The sequence below is a fragment of the Chenopodium album genome, chromosome 22 (assembly GCF_948465745.1).
Source record: "Chenopodium album chromosome 22, dcCheAlbu1.1, whole genome shotgun sequence".
Taxonomy (NCBI): Eukaryota; Viridiplantae; Streptophyta; class Magnoliopsida; order Caryophyllales; family Amaranthaceae; genus Chenopodium; species Chenopodium album.
This window is the reverse complement of record NC_137855.1, coordinates 26,056,825-26,077,879: the sequence shown is the minus strand read 5'-3', so window position 1 is coordinate 26,077,879 and position 21,055 is coordinate 26,056,825. Positions and strand designations below refer to the sequence as shown.

Genomic DNA, 21,055 nt, shown 5'->3' with positions numbered 1-21,055 from the left:
AGAGGGGGGTTCCTCGAGCCACCCCCGAGGGCAGTTTACGTGTGCTGCCTTGTGTAGGTTGTTGACGGGACCCAGCTCACCCAGCAGAACCCATGGATCCATACCTGGAACAACAACGTTTTAACTTCAGCAGCTGTCGCCTGACTTTTTTCCTCACCGTGATTTCTTTTCTTTTGCCGGATGGGCTTCTTTTTTGGAATCACAACGAGTTTGTGGACAGCGAGATCTAGGCTGACGCTTGGCATCTCTTTCACATCAACGACAAAAATGTTTTTGAATTCCTTCATAAGAAGGTGCAAGTTTTCATCCAACTTAGCATAAGCAGTCGTCCTCACCTTAAAAGTATGCTCTGGACGGCTGTCATCCAGAACAATATCAATGTGCTCACCAGACGACTGGGGACGGAGCTCATCTGACCGCTCTTCGGTCAGTGATTGCTATTTCTTTTCGTTCTTCCACTCCACCAGCTGATCAAACTTTCTTTTCTTACCGGTTGCTGGTGGGGCTGAGTTGGGATACTTGATATCATCAAGGTCTATTTGCTCTTGCCATTGGCCGTCTGAGGCCACAGAGACTTAACAACTGAGAGATAACATTCCAGGGCCGTCTTCTGATCCCCATTCAAGGATCCAACAGAGCCCTCATCCCTTTCGTACTTCAACAACATGAGGGAAGGAATAATGACAGCCTTAGATTCGTTTAGAGTTGGACGGCCCAAAATGATCTTATACGCGATCAACTCCTTAACTACTAAGAACTTGACGACTAGGTGCCACCCTTCTCCTTTGTCTCCCAGCCAGATAGGTAAGTCAATCTTGCCGGTTAGGTACACCATTCCATCCTCAAAGCCAACTAGGGGATGGGTCACCGGGTGCATGCTGCTATGTTTGTACTTGAGCTTTTGCAAGCACTTGTAGCTGATGATGTCCGAAGAGCTACCGGTGTCTATATGGATCCGCCGAACCAATTGATTGACGACCTTACATTCAATGACAACCGGATCGTCAAGCAGACGGCGAACGCTGCCCCTATCCTTCTCAGTAATGAGGACGTCTGGGAAGGTACTGCTGGCAGACGATTGCTCTTCATCAGCAGCCTTGGCCATCTTTTTCAGATGGTCCTTGGTGCCCTGGATGGTCGGGCCACCGCCTGAGAACCCGCCTACTATAGTGTAGACCGGCTCTTTGTCAGTGTCCTAGCTACTAGTAGGTTGGGCAGTCTTGGACGACTGTCCTGGGTTCTTCTTATTAGTACCTTTGGACTTGGAGAGGTAGGACTTCAACATCCCCTTGTCAGCTAGACAATCCAACACCCGCTGAACACTGAAGTAGTCGTTGGTGTCATGGCCAACCTCCTCATGGTACTGGCATAATTTATTTTTGTTCCGTGATTGGACAGAACTCTTCATAGGATTTGGCTTTTCAAGAGTCAGCCGGTCCTTGATCTCCATGAGGATGGAGTTGGAGTCCTTGTTAAACTCGTACTTTGGGACGTACAGTCTAAACTCTTTCGTTTTCTTCTGGGACGATTGGTCAGAGTTAACCGCCTAGATTCCCTTCCTCTTTTTGCTCTCTTCTTAGCCGGCTGAGCAGACCGACTATCTTTTTGTTTGTCAGACTTCTTAGAGTTCAACTGGTTGCTGGGCGAGCAGAGATCGGTTTCTTGTATAAAGCTTTCCGCCTCTATCAACGCCGCCTGTAGGGTGAAAACCCTCAAGGTCGAATTTGAAAGTTGACCCGTCCTTCAGACCTTTGAAGAAGACTGTAAATGCTACATCGTCAGACAGTCCCAGAATTTGGATTCTGGTTAGGTTAAATTGTCTGGCGTACGAGTAGAGTCCTCTCTCCCGCTACTTAATGGTGCTCAAGTCTAAACTTGTTTTCTTCGCATGGATGTTTCAATGTAGCCGGGAAGCAGCGGCACCACGCGGCATCATCCAACCCCTTTAAGTACATGAGGTTGGTGTAGGCCATAAGGTGGTCCTCAGGATTGGTGGTACCATCATAGGTACCAACCAATACATTCTTAACCTTGGACGGCTGTGCCGCTTCCAGCCCTGTTTCTGTGATTTCAGGGGCCTATGGGCGAACTTATAAATTGGGCCCTTGATAAAAAAAAGTGATGTTAAATTTATTTTTTTTAAAAAAAAAAAATATGATGGTAGGCAAAAGCAAAAGAAAAAACAAAGTAATAAAAAGAATATTTTCGTAATTTTAAAAAAAATATCTGAATTTTTTTTTTATTTTTGAATAACTATAGTAACCAAAAGATTTTTAAAAAATTCCAATTTATTTCAACTCAATCAACAATTCTGTATGCTAGTACTCCGTACAATTTTCTTCAAAACACATAACTAAATGTGAGTACTTTTTATATTTTTAGCCAATAATCTTCATAGCATTTTACTTGCAACTTGGGAAAAATTAGCACGAAAAAAAAAATGAAAATACAATATGGCAAAATTACATCAAAAATAGAAAAAACCCTTATCAAAATTTTAAACCCCCCAAAATCTAACTAGGAAGAAAACAATAGGCAAGCTTTTAAATGGAAATTACATTATTGCTATCAATTTGGTCAGTATTTTTTTGTCAATCTCGTCATCAACATTCATCTGTTAAACCCTTGTAGGCATTGCTAGTCACCATAATTTATTTATACAGTATAAATGAGGATTAGTTTGAGAGGAAGATCTTCTTATTTTAAGAATTTAACATAGCAGGCTATAAATAAATATAATGATAGCAAAATTAAGGAATTAATACGTGTAAAAATTTAGGAAAGTAATTTTATTGGGAAAATGGAAATTTTCTGGTTTCAAAATGAGTGACTATGGGAGAAATATCGAACAAAGATTATGGGCTTGACAATTTTTTTCAATAAACGACTTTTACTAAATAATTTGGGCTTCCTAATCTGGGGCCCCGGGCGGCCGCCACGCCTGCCCCGCCCCAGATACGGGGCTGGCCGCCTCGGTTATTTTCCTGGTGAACGCAGAAGGTTGTTCACCAAGTCTTAGCAAACGGAGCTGCCAGTCTAGTGGCTGGACATTGTTATATGCCGCCTGACCTCCATAGAAGGCCGGCTGCATATATTGATGGCCAAATTGCCCATATGGTGCCTGAGGCGCATAAGGATCTGACCCGATCATCTGAGGACCAATATTGACGGGCTGGCCGTCTATATGGCTCTCAAGCAAGGATTTAGTATTCCTTGCAAATGTTGCTTTGAAACTGTCTGGAAAGCTCGAGGCAGAGGCTGACACAAACAGCTGCTGGTTTCTCCTTCGCTCAATGATTTGTCGAGAGTCAGAGACAGATTTTTTGCTTCCATCGGGCTGGTCCTACCGGGGGTTTCTCAACGGACCCTTCTAAGGTAGGAGGTTCTTAGTCCATTCAAGTTTTGCGGCGGCCTTCTCCTTGGGATGTGGAGTCGGCTGCCTGTCCTTGACTGGCTTTCTTCTCTCAGCTGAAGGAGTCTTCTTTGCCGTCTGACCCTTGCTAGAGCCAGCCTTATTTTTGTTGATCAGATCCTTGATTTCACCCCTGAAACTGGTCATGAATTTCATGAGTTCGTCTCGGGTGACTGGGGTTGATCCCTTGCCGTCTGGGTTTTCCCTTCCGGCTGCCTAGAGGGTCTGGTTGGACGCACCTGGCAGTTTTACGTTCCAGTTGTTAATCTGGAAACGAATGACCCATCTTTGGCCACATACGTTTCAACCTGAGGGTCATCATCATCTTGGTCTGTAAAGACCTCTGGCTGAGATTCCGGCTGATGACCAAGTTGAGGATCAAAATTTGGTACAGACTCTTGAACCATCTTTGAGGTACTCTCCCCACAGACGGCGCCAAATGTTTTGGGTGATTTTGTCCCGTGGGAGAATGTGCCCTCTCTTAGGTCACTCTGACGTAGATTTGGTGGGTTATACCGTTTTGCGGCATTCTCGGGAATAAGGCCTTGAAGGCTGCAATTCAACGGATGTTTGAGGCTGACACGTGTCAGCTGGCGAGTGGTCCATGCAAACCTGTCCAGGCTTGACACATGGGCCTCTCTGATTGATCCGCGCGTTTAGAGTATTTTTACCCTAAACACCTCGTTAGTGCCACTCAAACTTCTTATGTTTAGGGATAAGCATATAGTTTTTGACAAATTTTCATTTTTATTATTCCACCTTATCCAAATTAACTTATTGTCGAAATTCAAGGTTTTAGAATCCATCTTTGCCTAATTTAGTTTTGTTTTTCTTCGGGGCTTGCCACTCTTTTGTATTTCAAAAAGAATTATTAGGATCCTTTAGCTATTATAGTCTCTCGGGGCATCTGAGAATGATTCGAACCGTATGAAAGGAAACTCTCAAGTACAGCTTGTTTTTTTTTGGGTCTATTACGAAAATGATACGGAGTATCTAGTCTGTTGTTCAAATGAGGAATTCTGTCAACGCTCCAAGCTTTATCCCCGTGCATAACCCCAATTAGTCTAAGGTGCACCCTTGTGCACCTTCGATAGGTGCAACAACGTAAAAAAATCAACACTACGCTCTACAAAATGAACATTTAGTAAACAAATATGAACATTTAGTAAAAAAAATATGAACATGAAAAAAATGAACATTTAATCACAGAAAATGAACACGTAAAAAAATGAACATTTAATACTTATAATGCATATGTTTCATAATCATATTATTTTTTATTTCTTCAAATTTTTATGTTCATAATTAATGCATTATATTCATAATAATATTTTATATGTTCATATATAATTTCAAATATTCATAATGTAAATATGTAGTGTTGTTTATGAAATATTAATTAAATCTGTTTATGCATACGTTTTCTTTTTTTTTTTTTTTTTTTTGAGGGAATCTGTTTATGCATATGTTGTCTTTCTTAAATGTTTATGTTCATATATTTTTACGTATATGTTCACCTTTTAAATGCTTATATTCACTTTAACAAAACCAATGCTTACGTTCATATTTTGAAATGTTATGTTCACTTTCTGAAATGCATAAGTTCATACTACCTCCGTTACATATTAGTTGCAACTTTGGGCAATATTTGTGAGAGATAAAATATTCCAAAGTTGCTACTAATATGTAACAGAGGTAGTATTTTATATGCCTATGTTCACTTTCTGAAAATCTAATGTTCACAGTTAAGTGAACCTATGCATATGTTCATATTTTGCATAATTATGTTCATTGATAAAAAATAAATACAGAAAATCAGATAAAATTCAAATCATTAGAATTAAGAAAATCATATACTACCTCCGTTAACATTTAGTTGCAACTTTGGAATGTTTTATGTCTCTCAAATAATACCCCAAAGTTGCAACTAAAGGTAGTATAACCTAATCAATCGAAGTTAATCACAAAGTCAACACATAAGAAATCGAAAATCACACATTTTTATGCCTGTGTTCACTTTCTGAAAAGCTAATGTTCATATTTTTTATGCCTATGTTCACTTTCTGAAAAACTAATGTTCATATAGTGCTGTTGTTACACCTATTTCTAGGTGCATGAGTGTGCACCTAAGAATATGCGACATAACCCGGCGAAGTAAACTCATTTAGTTGGATACAAGGGGGAAAAAGCCCAAAGCGCTGGTAGAACTTGTTCATTTGAAGAACAAACTAAAATCAGATATGTTGATTTAGAAGCTGGTGTAAAATAATTTTAATGTATATCAGGTATACGCAACATAGCTTGATTCACATGTTTTTCTCATGCCTTTTGGGAGGAATGTTCTCAAGGCAGCTTTACTCTTAACTCTCACAGCCATACACATATTAAGATCGAGAAATAAATAAGGAGTAAAAACAAGTAGAGATAGAATAATAGCTGTTGATAAGATGATAATTCTTGTCAACCAAGATACATGGCCTTATTTAGAAGCACAACGCTCAGTTTATTAGTTCCTTATAATAGACACCTTCATCATTGTCTAGGTGAACTGCATTAGGCACTGCTGCTGGCAGCTCCAGCTTCAGTCAACAAAGGCACTAACTTCCCTTCTTTGTGCAAAGTAGTAGTATCTGTGAATAAAAAAATCAGCAAAATGTCAGCACAATTAGCTTCACATAGTAATATATAGCAAATATAATACAGAAATAACATAGCAAGTTAGACTTGTACCATCACATCCACCAATATGCTTCCCACCAATGAACACATTTGGCACAGTTCTCTGTCCAGTCCACTGAGCGAGTGCTGCTTGTATTTCACTTCCGTCACCTACACCACACATGTCAAACTTATAAGCTTAGAATTTCACTTTGCATGACACACTCACACCCCATAAAAAACGCAAAAGTATCTATTAGTTAATACTAAATTCGTGCCATTGTTAATCGATTTGCTGAACAAAGGATGCCATTCAAAGGGGATCCAACGTCGATAAGTTGAGATAAGTATCTCTTGTTTACAATCTTTCATCAGTCATCCTATTATCCACTGCTGTAGAGGCGTATTTGCCAAAAGCAATGTAGTGCCAATGTATTGGTTGTAAAAGCATGGAAAATAATGAAATTCTGTCTAAACAGCCAGCAATATAATTTTAACGTATTTATTCCAGCTAGGTCGACAAAAATCATTTGGTGCAGAGCCTTGATGATGGTGTTAAACCAGTGCCTTCTACTGGTAAAGGTGCAGAACATAGAGAAAAGCAAAACAAAATTAAAGCAACCAACAAGGGTGAAAAAAAATAACTACTATGGCTGTATGAGAGGGATAATGACATGATGTACATCTGAAGAATCTAAGGCTAATGTTTAGTATTCGTTCCTGCCACTGCAACTTAGTAATGAAATGTTTAAAAACTATACAACAACTCTGAAACTCTGTTATTTTATACACTAGGTCAAGAAGAGGATTTAGAAGGATTAGAACAACATCACAGAAGCATCCTGCTTCCTCATTCCATGGCGACATGTCCTAGAGGCAGCACAATATAATTTTTCTAAGATTTCCCCTGACATAATACTATTATGATAATAGTACCTTTAATTATCTTCCCTTTCATGTATTGCAAGGCCCGTCAGGATTTCGATGGAACAGTTGAGCTTTTGTCATATCACAGAAAATATAGACACTTCAATGTGTGTCATTTACACGGGTTTGAAGGGCTTCCTCTAACACAGTACAACTACACGAGAATACAAGTTTTGCGTAATAACATTGCACTATAATGTTTCTACCTACGTATTATCCATCTTACTTTAGACACTTACCTAAAATCACACAACATACCCTTACAAACCAACCTTGATTACCAGAAAAAGGCAAAACGAAAAGCTAACACATTTACCACTAAATGGTAACCCAATTAACATGTGCTACGCAATCATGACTCAGTGCATTTTAAAGATAATGCTGAGCAAAATTTGCAGTTAAAAAATAGACTTCTACCAGACTAGCAAGAACAAACGGGGAAAAAACTAACACAGATAAAAGAAGCTCAATGTACAAGATATACTGCCGATGTGTACTGTGCGTCTATGCAGTAAGCATGCCACAACTTAAGTATCCAACTTTTCAATTCAATTCATGCTTTTTCTTATCGTAGAATGAAAATAAAATGAAAGTATGCTTCAATTAGAATAAATAAATAAAGGTAATTTTTGGCAAAAGGTAAGAAGTCCAACTCAGTTAGTTCATAGAATGTTAATAAGGAATCTTAGGCTTTCCAGCAATACTTAGAACAAATATAACACCTACAAATATAACATGCAAGACGGCACAAATATTTATAATTAGGAAATTTTAGAAAATAACACCACAAAATAACCCAAAATTTGATTATAACACTACAAAAAATAAAATTTTGATTATAAAACCACCTAAAATCTCAAAAAATTGATTTCACCACCAGTTACTAACGCCATCCAAAAACACCTTTATGGGGCCCCACACTATACACATGTCAGTTAACTATTGGATAAAAAAAAAAAGAAAAATTAAAAATAAAATAAAATAAAAAAATGTAAAACCCTAAAATCCTAACTCAGCCACCACCTTCACCACCGGCTCCGGTTACCTTTGACCTGACCGCCGTCAGCTCAACCCCCGCTGCCATCTCCCACAAAAGACCACCCTTGACCGACGAAACTAGCCTAGCCGACCTCCTGATCGACGCACCACACCGTAACCAACCTCGAATCAATTTGGTTTCCGGTTTCGACAACGGATATGGGCATGGCAGTTTTTGGGTTGGCGAGGTTCTCGGTGACGAATCTGGGTAAGGGAGGTGAATTCAGGGATGTCACTGAGGTTGGTGGTGGTGGGGTGGTGGCGTGATGTTGCGGTGGTAGACGTTCGGGGCGATGGAGTTCCAGCTGCTAGGATTGGTTTGCGGTATGATGTGGTTTTTCAGGGGGGGAAGGCAAGAATGGGTGGTGTTTTCACCGCTTTTAGGTCGGGACAGGTGGTGCCGGTGGCCTGGGTTAGGGTGTCGGCGGCGGGGCAAGTGGCTCCGGTCGTAGGCTGGCTGGGTTAGGGGTTAGGCTATTTTTTAAAAAAATAAAATTCTTTTTTTTTATCAATTCAATTTTTTAAACAAAAAGGCTATTAACACATGTCAATTATGACCCCATTAACGGATTCCATCCAAAAATCCGTTAAGTGGTGGTGAAATCAAAACTTTAGGTTTTTTTGTGGTGTTATAATAAAAGTTTTTTTTTTTGTGGCGTTATAATCCATTTTTGGGTTTTTTTTTTGTGGTGTTATTTTCTAAAATGTCCTTATAATTATAAATGACTCACTTTGGAATATACATTATTCAGTCCACATGTCATTCAGTAGTTCACACATAAAAAGTATACCCAAACCATCAAACCTTCATATTCATCCCTCCCGCAAACAAATTTGTACCATGTAAACTAAACAATGATGGTTCCAATCAACAATTAATCAATCAATAGTTGAAGGTTAAGATGATGCGATCAGGTTTTATCCTAGGTTAATTTCAAGCAATAGTTGATAGAGGAAAACTATAGAAAATTTTAATTCTTTCTACAATGATGCATCATTTTTGAAGCTAATTTTTATGGCATTTGTAGTTCGAAGAAGCAAAACAAGTGCCCAAAGGACAAAGCAGCTATACTAGGCTACTAGCTAACAGATCTAAGGATTGTCATTAAATGAGGTTTTTTTTTATGTGCCTTCACCTGATTTATGCTGCAGAATAAGCTGCTAGGGTTTCTTCAAGCAATAGGGACATTACGACAGACTTAAGCAACTTCTTTTGGTGAGAAATGTAAGCTGCAAGGCAATATTTTATAGCAAGACAGAGGCTGTAGTTTTTATATCCAGAACCAGATATCATACATGCAGTTCAACAAAACATGTCCTGAAAGACTAGTACTGCAAGGGCAAGGGTCTGAATTCTAAACCTCATTATAAAGACTATGGCCCGTGACTCCATACAAATGAAGCCATTATAACAGGTATCATACTCAGGATAAACCATATGCTAACCAGTTACAGCAGCACTTTAGGTAGGGTCTGGAATTCGGACAATGTAGTGTAAGTCTTCAACTTTGATTCACCGCAGAAGCAAGAAGCTACACCTTTCCAGAATACATGGGAATTTAGAGTCTAATGTTGGACAACATAAGATTAATCACAAGTATGAATCTTAAACACAAAGATTCAGGTTCTTTAAGGTATGGTTTTGCAGATTTTGAGGTTCTGTCTTGAAAGAAAAAGAGCTAGCTTCAATTCTCCCCTGAAGCAGCTCAAGAATTCTCATAGGAGTTAGGAAGCTAATGAGAATACGAAGGTTAAAGTTACAAGTAGTCAACTTGCAGCAAGAAAAATAGCTACTGCTTTGTTAGTGATTTTAAACAAATTTTAATGCTATCTTTCTATAGTAAATAATAATATTTCCTTTACATTAAGGCATGAGGGTGAGGTAAACACAGTTTTAGCACTTACTCCTAATCAGTTTTTGTATTAAATGCTAACCTATACTTATGGTGGAACCAAGCCAGGCTAAGTTCCTCAAAGTATCTTCAATATCTTAATAAGATGATCTATACAGCAACATATTTCAGGCTTTGTTCTTCATCATATTCTAATTACATAACTTATCACCAGAGTTTATTATCTTCATTTGCTTATTGCAATTTTTTTTTATTCCACATTTGTTAAAAGCCTGAACATTTGATATTTAAAAAATACACATTAAGACGAACCTTATAAGACCACAGTAGATGATTTTTTTTACTTATACATTAATGTAAAACTAAAGCCAAAGTTCAATCAAAGCACAATCAGATCAAACCAAAACAGAGATCAATTCAACCTCACTTCAGAAAAATCAACCAGAACACTTATTCCAGGTGAAGAAAACAAATACTCAAATCATAAGCATAACTAGGCAACATTTCTATATCCAAAAAAAGAGCATTATACTTGAACCAGTGTACCAAAATATCATGAAGTCCAAATATCACTAATATACTACCTTCGTTCTTTTATATTCTACATTTCTACTCACTATAGAAACGCAATTTAAGAAAATATTGAAGAATGTGAATAGGTTTAAGATAAATTAAGGGAGAGTATGAAAAAGGTGGGTTGTGTGGGAAAATAGTGAATAAAGTAAGAGAGAAAGTATGAAAAGGTGTAATCAATATGGGGTTAACGGGGTAAGATAGTAAAAGGGGTATGCCATAAATAGCAAAGTGAGTACGACATAAAAGAACGGCCTAAAATGGAAATTGAGTAGAAGAAAAAAAAAACAGAACGGAGGAGAAAGCATACTTTTGGAGCACTTATCGTCAATATCGGATAACCCTAATTTTGGCTACAAAGTAAGCTGCTAAATTTCTTAGATTTGGGGTGATCAATGTATAAATAAGTTCAAGGCAAACCAAGGCATTTCAAAGATGTGGATTCTATGCCCTGCAGCTAAGGTGTGTGTTACTGCAAATCAGTGTGCCTTCAACACATAAAATAGACGATATAAATATTTGTGGAAATATTGTGTGTGCCTCAATCATCCTTAAGCTGTGTTTTGGTGCACCTAGGTGCTCCTTAGCTGCTGCGCTTTATCGAAATCACTTTTCCTAGACCAAAAAAGGCGTAAGACACCTAATGCCTTGTGCCTCAGGGTCTTAGGCGCGCTTTTTCAAACAATAGTAGTGATATTATGATAGAATCCAGCAACTGCTTTTGGAGAAAATTACCTAATGCTAGTTATTATTCTATAAACAAGACTGAAGCTTGACATGTTATTTCTAGACCTGACAGCATATATACAGTTCCTGAATTTAAATCCTGTAAAACTGAACTTGCAAGCCCAGGGGTGCCTGAACTCTGAATCTCATGACTAAGGCCATGGCCCAGGAATAACAAAAAAAAATAAAAATAACAATAAAATAAAATAAAATTTGCAAGCCCTGAACTCTAAATATCATGCCTAAGGCCATAGCCCATAATTAAGAGGAAAAAAAGGCAATGTGAAACATTCTCTGACGAATTGAAAGGCAAAATAGTTTGCGAAGCTCTTATGTCAGGGTCCGAAAATAAAGAATATGTACGATACATAATTATTGGTTCAAATGCATTACTTAGGGCACACAGCTGTTGAAGTGTTATTATATGAGATTGATTCTAATGTTCAATGATGAAAGATTTATCACTTCATCAGAATAGTAAATCTCATGCACAGAAATAAGAATTCAAGTACAATTAATCTTATCTTGTCAGGTTTAGTATAGTTTGAAGTTCTGCTGTTAAGGGGAACGGCTAGCTTATAATACCCTTGGGAAACTAAAAAAAGGTGGGTAAGTCCGAAGCTGAAAGTATAGTATACAGAGTGCAGAGTTCCCCCAAACATACAACCAAGGTAGGCTTACCACACAACCTATATATTATGACTTTAAGATAATAAAACCAACTGGAAATTGACATGATAGTATGATATCAATTGGACTCCAAAGAATCTACACCAGCAATATAGCATATTTTTGTTTGCACTTATTGCTGTTATTGAATAAGACTTGATTTGGGCTAAATAAGCTGCTTAAGTTTCTTTAAGCTGTGGTAATTTATGGTGAAGTTTAGCAGCTACTTTTGAAGGAAAATACCAGCTACAAGTTATTTCTGAACCAGACAACATATGTGCAGCTCCAGAATCAAGTCCTGCAAACCCACGAGCATTTCACTTTCTTGAAGAAGTCCTAAAAGAGATGAACTTCCCAGGATGGATTCGATGGATTATGCAATTCCGAAAGTGGGTTTTTTGACAAGGAGATACCCTCCCTCCCCCCCTCGCTCTCTCTCTCTCTCTCTCTTCATACTCTGCAATGAATTACTCTCTAGAAAGCTAAGCTCTCTCTCTCTCTCTCTCTCTCTCTCTCTCTCTCTCTCTCTCTCTCTCTCTCTCTCTCTCTCTTCATACTCTGCAATGAATTACTCTCTAGAAAGCTAAGCTCTCTCCAAGGCATTAGGGTAGTAAAAGGTGCTCCTTTTTCTTAGATGATGCGTTGCTTTTCCTTTAAGCAACCATTGACAACTGGATGCAAACGAGGAGCTCTATTGATCAGTTCTGCTCACTATAGGGAGAAATGATTAATTTCAATAAGTCGTATATCATCTTCTCCAGAAACAAGCCTACCCGTTTCAAACACATTTTCCAGAAAGTATTGGGTGCAAATGACACAGAATATGAGACTATATCTTGGATGCTCAGCCCAATGGACGTAGATGGAAAATCTACTGGCATTTTTTGCGAAATCGTCGGAAAAATCACAGGGAAACTCTCAATACGTTAGTTTCTAAACCTCTCTCAAGCCAAGGAAAATCGTTCTCATTAGTAACATTCCATTGCTATGGCGAGCCATACTATGACCATGTATCTCCTCCCAAATAATATCCTGAATAAAAACCGATCCTTGCTTTAGAAGTTTTGGTGGGCCTCGTCCTTGAAAAGGAAGCCAATTTACTGGGGAAAACCTCAGTCTTTGAGATGCACAAGAATAATGGTGGGCTTGGGATAAGAGACATTAGTGCTCTAAATAATGACCTCTTTTTCACGCAAGGCTGGAGGATGAAGATGAACCCCCAATTACAAATGAGCAGAATCTATAAAGTTAAATATAAAAACAAATGGCTTGATAAGGTTAGGTCAAGAAGCCCCACATCCTCAATTTCTTGGGGGGCAAAAAGCATCTTGAATAGTATATATAGGATGAAAGATGGCCTGAGGAAGAACATTAATGATGGGCCTCGACTGCAATTGAGGATGGCTTGTGGATACAGGAAAGAAGAATAAAAATGAGACAAGTAGCTGATTTAATTAATGATCAAAATCAATGGAGAGCGAGCACAATCTGGAAATGGTTTCATTAGTCAGAGGCGCGTGAAATCATGTCCATTCAACTACTGAAGAAATTTGTTCTTATTTTCATGACTAACCTGCTTATTTGCAAATTACATCAGAATAGGTTTTCTACTTGTGCTGTCTTCTAGCTTGCTCTGTTGTATGGACAGAGCAAGCTAGAAGACAGTTGTATGGCAAGGATTGTAAGGCCAGTAGTATATATGTAAGGCTGATCCTAGGTTTGAAGAGGCATTCTTCCCAACCATAAAACAAACAAAGACTCTAGAATCAAAAAACCAATTTTCTTCATGGTATCAGGGTTAAAATCTTTGGTATGTCTATATTTCTTCTTTGTTTCATTTTTATAAAAAAGAAAAAGGGTTTTTCACTTTCAATATGAGATGGCAGGAGATGAGTCTTCAGAATCTCATAATGCTTAATGCTTACCAGGTTCTGACAATCATTCAATCCATTAACACCTATGTTGTTTAATTGGAGTAACTTCACGATATGGAGTAGATATGTAAGATGGCTTTGGGTGCAAAGAACAAAAAAGGCTTTATTGAAGGGAAGGTCAGTAAGCCAAATCCAGGACACAAGGATTACAATAGATGGGAAAGAGCAGATAATATGGTGAGGTGCTGGATATTTAGGTCGATGACAGATGATGTTGCTGGAGGGCTCAGCCTTGTTCAAACTGCAAAGGAGCTGTGGGATGAGTTGGTTGAGAGATACACGGAAAGCAACATACCACTTGTCTTTCAATTGAAAAAGGAGCTGGGAAAACTTGAACAAGGTGAACAGATGAATGTGGGGGAGTATTATTATAAGCTAAAAAAACTCTGGGATGAGATTTATAATATAGAACCCATACCAGAGTGCACTTGCGGTATGCTCGGAAAGTGTACATGCATTATGTACAAGAAGCTGTTGCAGATTGTAGAAAGGGATAAAGTGATGAGTTTCCTTATGGGACTCAAGAAAGATTACCAGAATGTTAGGGAGAACATTCTTGGTACAGAACCTCTTCCTATTGTCATCAAAGCTTTTCATTTGGTGTTGCAAGCTGAAAAATGAGGAGATTACTAGAGAAATTCAAGGAAATGTTGAAATGAATGCTTTCCAAGCCTCAATGCAATCTCAAGGAGAAAAACAAAACTCTGGAAATTTTCAGAAGAAATTTTTCAAGGAGTTCAATAAAATGAATGCAAAAGCTTTAGTGTGATCATTGTGGAATGAGGGGACACATAAAAGAAGGTTGTTTTGATTTGATTGGGTACCCACTTTGGTACAAAGGGCGAAAAGAAAAAAAAAATGTGAACAAGATGGCTGCCAATATCGGTAGAGTTGAACAGAGTGCACAACAGGACATTCCGTTTTATCAAGATGGAGAGTCTGGAAGAAATGGGAATGTCAAACCTGATAGCAATCTCATATCAAAATGGGAATTTCCTTCAACTACCGCCTTCAATTAAGCGCGATGAGGGGTCTTTCACTATCTCTAACCATAACCTTTACTCATACTAATATGATATTTCTTTAACCTAGGATGATTATATCATAGCTTCTTTTTAAATACTCAAATTATATAAAATTAACAATTCAATGAGAAATCTCGTAGTTTTAAATTACATTCCATACTCCTAATCCAAAACCCACAACAAATAAACCTTATTTTCCCCCAAAATCATCTATTTTTCTCCTTTACTAACAGAATTCTAAACAAAATTGCGCATAATCTGAATCAATTGATCAAAATGGTACGATTATTAAAATGCACAAAAATAAGGCGATTAAGAAACTAACTCTCAGTGTCTAATTCAATGGCTTTGAAAGAGGCTCCTAATTGAGATAACAGCTTCTTCACATCAACGCAGAAAGGACAGTACGATTTGCTGCACGATCATACATCCATTGTTACAATTCATTGTAGATCAAAACTCGAAAATGATGAGAGAGATGAAAGATTACCTGAAGACGACAACGGAATTAGATGAGACGATCTGCTGAGCCTTCTCCAATGCCATTTTCTCAGACCTCTGAATAACCGAATGTCGTTGGATTGTACGAGTGATTTGATTGGGAGAAATTGGTTTCGAATTAGAGCGAGAAGGGAGGGATTCTAAATGGAGTTTCGTTAGGTAGGGTAAAGCTAAACCTAGCAAATTGAAATGGAATGATCATTTTGGAATATTCAAGTAGAAAAATGTGAAAAAGAGAAAATCCTCGTTCATAAGAGGTTATTCGCGTCATTTTGCTGATAATAGTAAGGGTATAGTCGACTTTTTGTGTTTCTGTCTCTTAACCTCGAAATATCGTCGTTAGTTTGACATCCCGTTATGAAATTCCAACCCGTTGCAAAACGCGAAGCTTCTGCTATCTGAACCGTACTGTCAATTCAACAAAGCTTCGGGGTTGTCCCAGAATTCTTCGCATTTACACATATGGTGTACGAGACAACGGATTGTACATTATGCGAGAGGTGATGGCGGTGAGTTGAATTGGCGGCGACTATAATCTCATTAACTGAAGTTGTCCGCGATTAAGGAATGCAAAACTAGGGTTTTGAAGGGTATGTCTCGTAAACGAATTGATGTGAAATTTATGGTTAATAGGTCGTGTTTGTGTTTGCAATTTATTGTTTGTCTTGTATAAATTAATTGTGGTCATTAGTTTGTTCAACTTAATTAATTTGTGTGTAATTTTGTTTGTCCATTGAAACTGTGTTTTGTATTCAATTAATTCCCGATGTTTAGATGCTGCTGGTGGTTCATTCCCTAGGTTTGAACTGGATGTTGATTTCGAGACTGATTGTTCTGGTGTTTTAATTGAATTCATTTAAATTGACTGATTGTGTCAAATAGGTTTAGTTTTTATATGTACAGTCGTGGACCCATTGATCTTGTAGGTGTATGATTGTATAGATAGTTTATGGTGCAATTTTTAGTATATGATGTTTATGGTGCAATTTTTAGTATATAATGCGCAATTTATAGACATATCATATGATGCAAACTTACTGTTTGAAATAGTGTTTGGAGTTTTAGTAATGTATGATGAATGATATGGTTTTGTAGCAATTTTTGGAATGAAATGGATTCAATGGACAGTAAAAAACACAGCAGGTTAAGGTGCAGAACTACAAAAACTTCAGAGGTATAAGCATAGATTATTTTTTTACAGCATATGTATCTGTTTATACATTGGTCATGTCTGTAATCAACCTACATCTAAACTTGCCTCTCAAGATGGTTTACCAGGTCACATGACGAAGATTTATCCAGAGATATTCAAGGTATTTAGAAATGTTGTTGTCTATAAACCTTAAATTGGAATAAGTAAATCCCTTACAAGGTTGCAAGTTATTGTAGGATGACTCTTTAAGTGTTGGTGGGGAGGTGAAGAGGAAAGGTCAAGTGTTGGTGCAACATTTGAAGGGTAAACGGAGGGTAAGTTAGTTGATTCATAGTATTTGTTTATGTGGATTATGGTGTTGGATAGAAGGTTGTTTGATTATGTGTTAAAGTGTGTATGATTATGGTTTACGATAGAAGTTTGTTTGAATATGTGTTAAAGTGTGTATGATTATGGTGTACGATAGAAGTTTTGTTTGATTTGTTTTCCTTTACTGTCATTGTTAGCCGGCAAATACAAGCTGTCGGATAGAGTCTTTTGGGAGAATATGCAAAAAGTTTGATGAGCAACGTAGGCGTTGGGTTGGTGAAATGGGGTTTGCTGAACTATTAAAAATAGGTAGTTATATGAATCTTCCAAGACAGCTGGTGTATTGGTTGATGACTCGAATTGATCCCTTTAATTGTACTTTAACTAGCCTAGATGGGAAAGTGTTTAAGATGTCTCAAAATCAGGTTCATTGGGTGTTATGTATCCCTAATGGGGGGTTACCTGTTCCGACATACAAGTCGTTGGATAATGATTTGAGTGAAAAAGTCAAATTGATTTTGAAGACTTATGGTAAATCTTGGAATAACAAGTCAATAAAAACTGGTCGGGAGTAAATATATGAGGGAATTCCAGTGAGTAGTGACCTGATTGGTAGGCTGGAGGGGAAATGGGAGGAAGATCAGGTGGAAGAGTTCAAGACAATATTTTTGTTGTTGTCACTTGAGATGTTGCTATGCCCCAATCAGTCGTCGAGGTTGGCAGCAGATTTGGTGCCAGCTTTATCATGTGCTTCAAGAGCTGCTGAATATGATTGGTGTTCCCTTGTGCTAAAGAAGCTCATGGATAGTGTAGCGATGTTTGCAAGGCGTTTTTACGCATCAGGCGTAGCTAGTGGTTGCGCTGGTTGCCTCATTTTTATTGTGGTATGTGATTGGTCAGTGTAATGTTGTACACTATCTCCATAAAGTTATTTTTACCCATTGCTTTACGTATAGCATTATGGTGATACACAGGTGATGTATCCAGATCGGCTTAATAGACATCCGGTACGGTGGGGCTACTTCCCAAGGATGGCGGTTTGGAACATGGAAGAGATACGTTTGGCTATTACAGAAGATCGTATTCCAAATGGTGGTGATTTTGGACAGCTTGGGGTAAGATTCTTTAAAATAATTGCTTAGGAAGTGTTATAATTCCGAGGTTATGCGTTCTGCTGTTTCTTGTGCCTATTATGAGGTTTGCTTAACCTTCGGTTTGCTTGTCAGACTGTTGATGTTGCTTATGGAGAAATGCATCCTACGGAGGCAAGGGATACCAATGGGCCTGATGGCACATCTAAGGTGTGTGTTTGATTACAGATTTATTGCTTTACAGTAAATTACATTTATGGTCACAAAAGTTTTAACAGTTAAGTATGACATGTGTAATAACTTACAGGTTGTTAGGTTGGGCAGCGGTAGTATTTGTTATAGGGCTAAGGGTGCACGAAAACGGATACCCAGATCTAAGCGTAAGAGGTAAAACACATCATCTGAAGTTTGTGTTAAATAAATCTAAATCCCCCCAAAATGCACTGATTAAGTTAAATTGATCTTTATATTTTCAGGTCGGAATTGGAATCTGCTATTTACAATGGCATATCAACCCGCACTGATATCAACAGCAATGTCATAAGAAGTAAAGATGTGAAGTGCATGATAGACTTGAATACATGAAAGTTTATCAAGTTATTCTTCAATTTGTTATGAGTTTGGGCTGAATGTAACATGTCATAGTAGGTGACTTCTGAGGTGTGAATATTAGGCTTAATAAATGAGTAATGGATTTGGGCTTTAAAGGCCCAAAAAAATTGCATATGTGTAATGGGTTTTTGGATATTGAAAATAAGTAACGATTAATGGGTCATATAACACGGATCAAAGTGGAATAATCAAAGTTTATTAATTGACCCATTAATTGACCCATTACATAACTAGGACTTAGTCTGGATACCATATGCAGTTTGCATTGTTGCCATTAGTCGTATGGGTCGAATATTAGTCGTGGCCGCTTATTAATTTGTACCATATGCAGTTTGGTTTGCATAACTTACTATTTGGATCTTATGAACATCAACAAATATCAATGGGCTCGTATAAGCCACGAGGCATATGCATTTCTGTAAAAAGATTATTAATATTAATCATTTTTGCTATGAAATATCTGACAAAGTCATAATAAATAGTTATTGGTGGGTTTGAAATTATTGCAAGCCATGATTATTTTATGGTGTACTTCGCGTTAATAGTCACGAATTACCTAGTATTATGATTAAGTAACAATATAACCCTGAAAAGCCTTCGTAGTTTTCTTTATCAAATTGGGATAACTACCCAATGATTATAAGACTAACTAATGCTTATATTGTCAAATATTGTGCAGCATAAGACGAGATGTTGCATAATATATTTCACACGTGTCGGTTATGGAGTTGATACAAACATCATTCATAACATACTTCAACATATATAAACTGGGCCCTTTTTTCATTTGGGATCTTTAAACATTACAATATTACATTGTCATATAAAGCCAAATAGGGCCAAACAACACTAAGTGCTTAGAACCATTACCAAAATGGACATTTTTTTAAAGGCAAACCACTAAACATCCAAGGCCCAACAATAATCATTAGAAAAAGAACTAACTAACTTCATCCTCATATGCTTGAAGAAGGTGATCATGGCAATTTCGCCGACGGTGTCAGTATTTGAGACGTCATACACAGCGAATGGTTTCAAATATCCACAAATAAGACGTGCCATATGTATAGAAGCTCGAGTTTCCGTTAAAATTATCGAATGAGGCATATGTAGTTCTATTGTAGATTTCATCTGTGGCAGAAACGATTCCTTTCCCAAATGACGACAATTCCAAACTAGGCAACGTATGCCATTTTTCCCAACTCCATTCCAAATTCCTAAATCTTCATTTTTAAGTACTTGGATATTTACCTCCACATCTCTACCATCTAATACGTTTGAGGAGTAGGTTTTACACTCCATACAAATATTAGACATATACATAGGAAATGGAATAGTAAAAAGTTTAACATAATTCGCATAACTTGGGATGCTTAAGCTATGATCACCATATGACAAATTACAAGTTTCAACAACAGCCGGTATATCCGAGGGAGGGTCTACCAAGCTCAACACTGATTTTGGTATGACATGTTCCGAACCCAATCCCTCCTTACCACCTTGGGTAGATAGTACCCATCTTACAAATTGCTTAACACCTTTTGGTAGCAAAGCCATATCGGATAAGTCGGGCAAGTGTATTGGCCTCACCCTGTTGTTAGGAGTGATCCGTACTAGATCTCCCCTAAGCTTTTTATTTCCGGCGATAATTTTTGCCAATGATGCAGCTTTAATCATAGTTATCATCACCTTTCCATCACCTGAAAGAAGTGGTGACTCAATAACCCCTAGGATACCCTTCCGCTGCCTTGAATGATTGGATGATGTGGTAGGACAAGGTCGTACCCTTTTCAACCCCTTTGTTGTAACAATTTGGGAGCATGGCAGGAGTGACAAATCATTTGTAGAGGATTTAGGGTTGAAGGGTTTTATCATAGTAACATGGATTGCTATTTTGTTCTTAACCATCTTGTAAAAACTTCACTGTGTTTGGAAAATGAAATGATGGAGCATGTTTTCTTATATGTTTCATGTTATGTATATATAATCCCATCAAACCTCACATGCTGGCGGGAAATGATTTGTTTTTGGTGGGAAATGAATCCAAAATTGTGGCAAAATAATTCAATTTTGGCGGGATCCTACATGTGAAATGTCCTATTCTTTGTCCCCTTGCATCTTGTCCTCTTAGTTGGCAAATCTGGATAATGACCTAATAACTGAAAAACTTATTTTATGCACAAAGTAGGGGTCCACCTCTAGGGTTCCCCATGTGTCTCCTATTATGTACACTACCAGAGTAGCATATGATATTTAAAGTAAAGATGGTACTTGTGTTTGCAATGAGTTAGAACTAGGGATTTGATTACAAAATATTTGGGGGAAATGACTCAATTTTTGGGAAAAAATTTAAAATTAGTTTGTCGGGCTAGAGCGCCAAACATGAAATATTGGAATCCTTGTCCACTAGCATTTTGTGGACTAGGGTAAGTTCGAGGGTTTCTTTTTTTACCCACTACATGTTTATATTTAATTATCCACTATCAGAGGTGCTTGCTAGGGTTTCTTGTTTCATTAAAAATTGTGGTCCTGCTGTCTTTTAATAGTAAGCTAAAAATTGTGGTTGCTATTTTG

General features: G+C 37.7%; 2 protein-coding genes across 2 annotated transcripts; both read right to left on the bottom strand.

Annotated features, from left to right (window-relative positions):
* Positions 1 to 535: 535 nt before the first annotated feature.
* LOC145604110 (uncharacterized) lies at positions 536 to 1,105 on the bottom strand. The gene has a single exon (XM_081660058.1). The coding sequence runs from the start codon at positions 1,103 to 1,105 to the stop codon at positions 536 to 538; it is 570 nt and encodes a 189-aa protein (XP_081516184.1).
* Positions 1,106 to 5,814: 4,709 nt separating this feature from the next.
* On the bottom strand, positions 5,815 to 15,486 carry LOC145605183 (glutaredoxin-like). Its single transcript, XM_081661218.1, has 4 exons — positions 15,306 to 15,486; positions 15,141 to 15,229; positions 6,143 to 6,241; positions 5,815 to 6,042 (listed from the first exon to the last, which is right to left on the bottom strand). Exons 1-4 carry the CDS (start codon positions 15,359 to 15,361, stop codon positions 5,966 to 5,968), a joined length of 321 nt encoding a protein of 106 aa, XP_081517344.1. The 5' UTR covers positions 15,362 to 15,486; the 3' UTR covers positions 5,815 to 5,965.
* Between the last annotated feature and the right edge of the window lie 5,569 nt (positions 15,487 to 21,055).